The sequence below is a fragment of the Phoenix dactylifera genome, chromosome 1 (genome assembly GCF_051530095.1).
Source record: "Phoenix dactylifera cultivar Ajwa chromosome 1, Ajwa_hap1_PhDact_Kaust_v1.1, whole genome shotgun sequence".
In the NCBI taxonomy this organism is placed as follows: domain Eukaryota; kingdom Viridiplantae; phylum Streptophyta; class Magnoliopsida; order Arecales; family Arecaceae; genus Phoenix; species Phoenix dactylifera.
This window is the reverse complement of record NC_143190.1, coordinates 55961266-55966140: the sequence shown is the minus strand read 5'-3', so window position 1 is coordinate 55966140 and position 4875 is coordinate 55961266. Positions and strand designations below refer to the sequence as shown.

The 4875-nt window shown below is 41.0% G+C and overlaps 1 protein-coding gene across 1 annotated transcript; it reads right to left on the bottom strand.

The window, feature by feature from the left end:
• Positions 1 to 2852: 2852 nt before the first annotated feature.
• LOC103714339 (acid phosphatase 1-like) lies at positions 2853 to 4875 on the bottom strand. The gene is made up of 3 exons (XM_008801545.5): positions 4403 to 4875; positions 3767 to 3979; positions 2853 to 3069 (listed from the first exon to the last, which is right to left on the bottom strand). The coding sequence occupies exons 1-3, from the start codon at positions 4780 to 4782 to the stop codon at positions 2892 to 2894; spliced, it is 771 nt and encodes a 256-aa protein (XP_008799767.3). The 5' UTR covers positions 4783 to 4875; the 3' UTR covers positions 2853 to 2891.

Here is a 4875-nt window from a genome sequence, read left to right as displayed (position 1 = left end):
CTCCTCCACTCCCTTTAATGTGTCGGTAACTCGGTATAGGCCCAACATAGAATGGCATAGGGTTGCACCAACTCATGCCACCAGGCAACTGGTCTAGGCTCTGTTTCTGGCACAACAGTCCTTGAATATAGTATTCAAGGAGGACATTTTTAGTTAGCAGGAAGTGGAAGGCTTGAATTCGTGTGTTCCGATCCCATGTATTTGGTCAGCGAAGTGGGGATTGAATTTAGAAACTCAAGCATTGAACTCCTCAGAAATCATCTAAAATCTGAGAAAAGGTGTCGAACATCAAAAAGGAAATAATGTCGAGGAGCAAATATGACTGTTAGAATCCATTGATTGATTGATTGTGCCAAACCTAGTCAGCCTTACCAAACTAAACATTGATTGATTTGTGATTGATTGTACTAAACTTAGTTGGCCTTACCAAACTTCATCAGCCTCGTAGTTTATATAAAGGTTGCTTCTGTATATTATAACAGGTTGGCAGAAATGCAATTCTCTTTTCTTTTTGTCTTATATTTCTCTTCTTTTCCAAATATTTCAACATGGTATCAGAGCCACCGATGACATAACCTATTGTCGTCCTCTCTTCTGCCTTTCCTGTGGTCGTCGTCGCTCGTTTCTATTTCTTTTACCTCATTTGGGGTGGTAGCCGGGGCTCCAGCCTCAGCGGCTTGCAAAGCCTCCTTCTTCTCATCGAGATCCTGATAAAATCTTAACCTTCTTTCTTTCTTCTTTTTCTCTTTAATTATTTTTTGTTATTTTCTCATTATTTTTTGTTTGACTTTCAATTAAAAAAAAATTGTTGGGCTGCCGTGGGTGTTTTCTTCATGTGGCGGGGAAGATTTTTCTTTTTTTTGGCGTCTTTCTTCTCTGGTATCCCGTTTGCATGATCTTCTCTACATCTCATTTCTCTTAGTTTGGTTGGCATGCCTTTCCACAGTGATCGCTGGTTTATGGGTCCTTTCTATTAGTGGGACCTGCTGCAATTTCTTGATCTTGTTTTATATATTATTTGTTTCGCCGCACATGATTCCTGTTCCTTCGGAGATGAGGGAGTTAAGCTCTCTGAGTACTAGTACTCCTGTTGAGGGAGTTAAGCTCCTTGAACACCCGCTTTCAGTACTCCTGTTCCTTCGTATTGGTGAACTCCAAATATCAGTGGCGCGTCAAACCGTACCGTTAGAAGCTTGATGGGTAAACTTGGTAGGCACGGTCCCGCTCCAAACCCCTACAGCAGTGCGTCAAACCGTACCGTCAGAAGTTTGGCGGTTAAACTTAACAGGCGCGGTCTCGCTCCAAACCCTAATAGCAGCGCATCAAACCGTACCGTCAAAAATCTGGCGGTAAACTTGGCAGGCGTGGTCTCGCTCCAAACCCCAGCAACAACGCATCAAACCGTATCGTCAAAAGCTTGGCAAGTAAACTTGGCAGGCACGGTTTTACTTCAAACCCCAGCAGCAACGCGTCAAATCATACCGTCAGAATCTTGGCGAGTAGACTTGGCAGGCACATCTCGCTCCAAATTCCAGCAGCAGCACGTCAAACCGTACTGTTAGAAGCTTGGCGGGTAAATTTAGCAAACACGGTCGTGCTCCAAACCTTAGCAACTCCTACTGGTACTCTTGATCTAGTACATTAGTTTTTTAGTACATTTGTGATCCGGTTTCCACGGCTGATCAGCTTACGGACGTCTTCGCCAAAGCTCATCCTCCTGGTATCTTTCGATCTCTTGTTTCCAAACTTAAGTTGGTGTCTACTTTACCACCTTAAGTTGAGAAAGGATGTTAGAATCCATTGATTGATTGGTTGTGCCAAACTTAGTCGGTCTTACCAAACTTTATCTTGATTGATTTATGATTGATTGTACCAAACTTAGTCGATCTTACCAAACTTCGTCAGCTTCCTAGTTTATATAAATGTTGTTCTTGTATATTATAACAGAGATACAGAAATACAATTCTCTTTTCTTTTTCTTCTATTTCAACAATGACCATGTCAAATTTCATAACAAACTAAAGGTCTGCCTTCGCTTGTGGCACTAGGAATCTGCCTTCGCTTGTGTTACTAGGAAATTCTTACTCCGAGTGGACTAGAAAATCCTAGCATATAAGTTGGTCCACGCAAGACTCACTCGAGAAGAAAGGTGAGCCAAGAGCCTATCTACATATTTTTGCACTATCGGTTAACCAATTCGCTATTAGTTCTCGTTACATAAGTTAGAGTGGACGATGGGGGAATAGTTGAGCTTATCTCTCTTGGATCAGCTATGGTTCTTTGAAGATAGAACGGTACATAGGATCTCTCTCTTATATTGGGATGGATGGTCTTGATGCGTCTCAAGACCATCTTAAGGCCCTCTTCCATATCTCTTTCCTCTACCATCAAAATTTTGGAACCCTGTACAAATCTGTAGATTTTAAAAACATTAACATAGGCTTGCCTTGATCAGCTCACAGTATACCGCCAATCTAACTTTCACCATTGGATGCCAACCAATAAACAAGCTTCTTGTAATGAGCACCATTTTAGCATGAATCTGGCATCTTTATTGATGAAAACTTCCGTCCCTTGGAGACCACAAATATATTCAAATGAATGTGACCATACATGATTACCAGGAGGGTAACTAGTATACAAATTATTTTGTTAGCAGGGGAATTAGAGTGCCATAAGGGTTAACATTTTCTCTGCAAATTATTTTCTCAGGTTCCCAAGCTTTAAGCACTCTTCCAAGAGAAAGATTGTTTTTACCAAAAAAAGAGAGAGATTGTTTAAATAAAATTCCATCATAAAATATTTTAATATAAGTTAAGTTAGAAGCTTATTTTAAATTATAAGTATGACATGGTATAAGAAGCCTTATAGGAGGAAGGCGAGCCAAGGGACTACGGAATATGGTACATGGGGTTTGGTAACTTAAAGGATCGCTTGGCCATTGGTGGACCCAGAAGATCACTCCACTGGTCTCCAGAGCTCCCGTGAATCCTGTACCCTTCAGCCTCTAACTCTGCTCGCTTCTCTGATTTATATGTCATAGCTGTCTTGGTGGCATCCAAGGATTCCCTGCCTCACCAGAAACACCATCAATTAGCTAATATTTTTGATAGAAGATCCATCAAGTAGATAACATTGTCTCCATACACATATCTACAACAAATATACATACATTTAGTTTCAAACAAGCAGTGAAAGAACATTTTTCTCATGAAGAGGGTTCAATATATCATAAGGTAGTATCTGTTCATATTAATGGGAAAACACATAACAAATTGCCAGAAAGTATTCAAAATTTAGAACTTGTTTTTCAATTATTTTTCTTCAAAATGGCATGGTAAGTTCAAAATGATGCAGCAAATTCTTTATATATACATATGTTTGGAATGTTCGTCGACTATACACCCTTCTGGTCTACTATATCCCCACTTTTATTCCAAGCTTATATCTCAAGCTTGCATCTTTTCCCTTTTGCATGAGCCTAACTCCCCCCTTTCTCAAAATAAATTACAATCAATGTTCATACATGTCTTGCTTTTCTGTATTCCACTGCAAATCAAATACTTCAAACTCACTCATTATCTCATATTACCAAATAACAATTAAACCGTTAAAGTGCCATTTATTGACATAATGAAAAAAAATCATCTCTTTTTTATTAAATATTTTCATCTCTTTACTGCCATAAAAAGAACAATGAGATATATCAACAAATGTCTAGAAAGGAAGATACATGATCAAAGCTAGCGAGCCCAATGTATATTACCTCAAGATAAGTTTTTTCCATGAACGATAGCCAACAGCCATCAAATTCTGCTCGGTGGAGTTGCGATGATGCTCCTTCCGACCCGTCAAGAGAACCAACTGAAATCCAAGACTCTGGAGCTTTCTGTAGAGCCACAAGCTCCACGGCAATGCCGTCGCCTTCCCCGAATTGACCCATTGATCGTATGCCGCCGTCTCATTAGACATTCTCGAGCTATGAGACAGAGATACAAACGTGAAAAATTTGTGCAAGTCCTACATATATATATACGCAATTACAATGGGAGCTTTGATCCAATTTTTCTGAAAATTGTGTTTGCTAAACTTGTAAGACATATCCACTTTAATCTATCTACCAGCCAGGGTATGATAGGATGCAAGATAAAACATCAACCCATCAAGCACTAACTAGCAGCAAAAAATGGTCAATGACGAGCCCAAAGACCACCGAACCTGACCACTTGTTTTCTGCATGAAAAACCAATCGGCCATGCAGTTTCCCAGTCAAACAAGGCTTTTAAAACCCCATTATCCCAGCCATCTAGCTAGGTATATGTGGGTGGCCCGTGATTCTTTTCGAGAGAAGAAACATGTGAAATTTTATAATAGTAGTAATTAATTATAATGATACGCTTACTCATATCCATGCATGGTGTAGTGCAGGAAATTAGAGATCAGAGTCTCGTCGACGTCAAAGACCCAGAGGTCCTTGCCATCGCCGGCAAGCTTGACAGTCTTGGCATAGGCGTGGGATAGGCGGGCGACCATCTTGGAATCTATCAAGTACTGGGGTCCTTTGATGTAGTCCGCTACGACGTCGACGCACCGAGATGGCACCTTCTTCCACTCGCCGGCGTTGTTGGTCTCCACCGCCAGCCGCCAGCTCTCGCAGTACTGGACTTTTGGATCCTCCGCCAAACCATCGATCGGGTCCTCCGCCACCGTCTTCAGGTAGGTTTGGGATGCAGCAGCAGAGGCAACGAGAGAGAAGAGGAGAAGATGATGGAATTGTGGCATTATTTGTTCTTTGGGTGAATGACAGTCGATTGATGAGGTTGGCTTAGCTCCGATTGGAAGCTAACTGTTGGAAGTTTTCTTAAGAGCTGGAGG

Coding starts and splice junctions, on each gene's coding strand:
- LOC103714339 (XM_008801545.5), bottom strand. CDS start 4,782: ATGCCACAATTCCATCATCTTCTCCTCTTCTCTCTCGTTGCCTCTGCT. Junction 3,980..4,402: donor TACACCATGCATGGATATGA/GTAAGCGTATCA, acceptor TCTGTCTCATAG/CTCGAGAATGTCTAATGAGA. Junction 3,070..3,766: donor TGGAAAAAACTTATCTTGAG/GTAATATACATT, acceptor CTGGTGAGGCAG/GGAATCCTTGGATGCCACCA.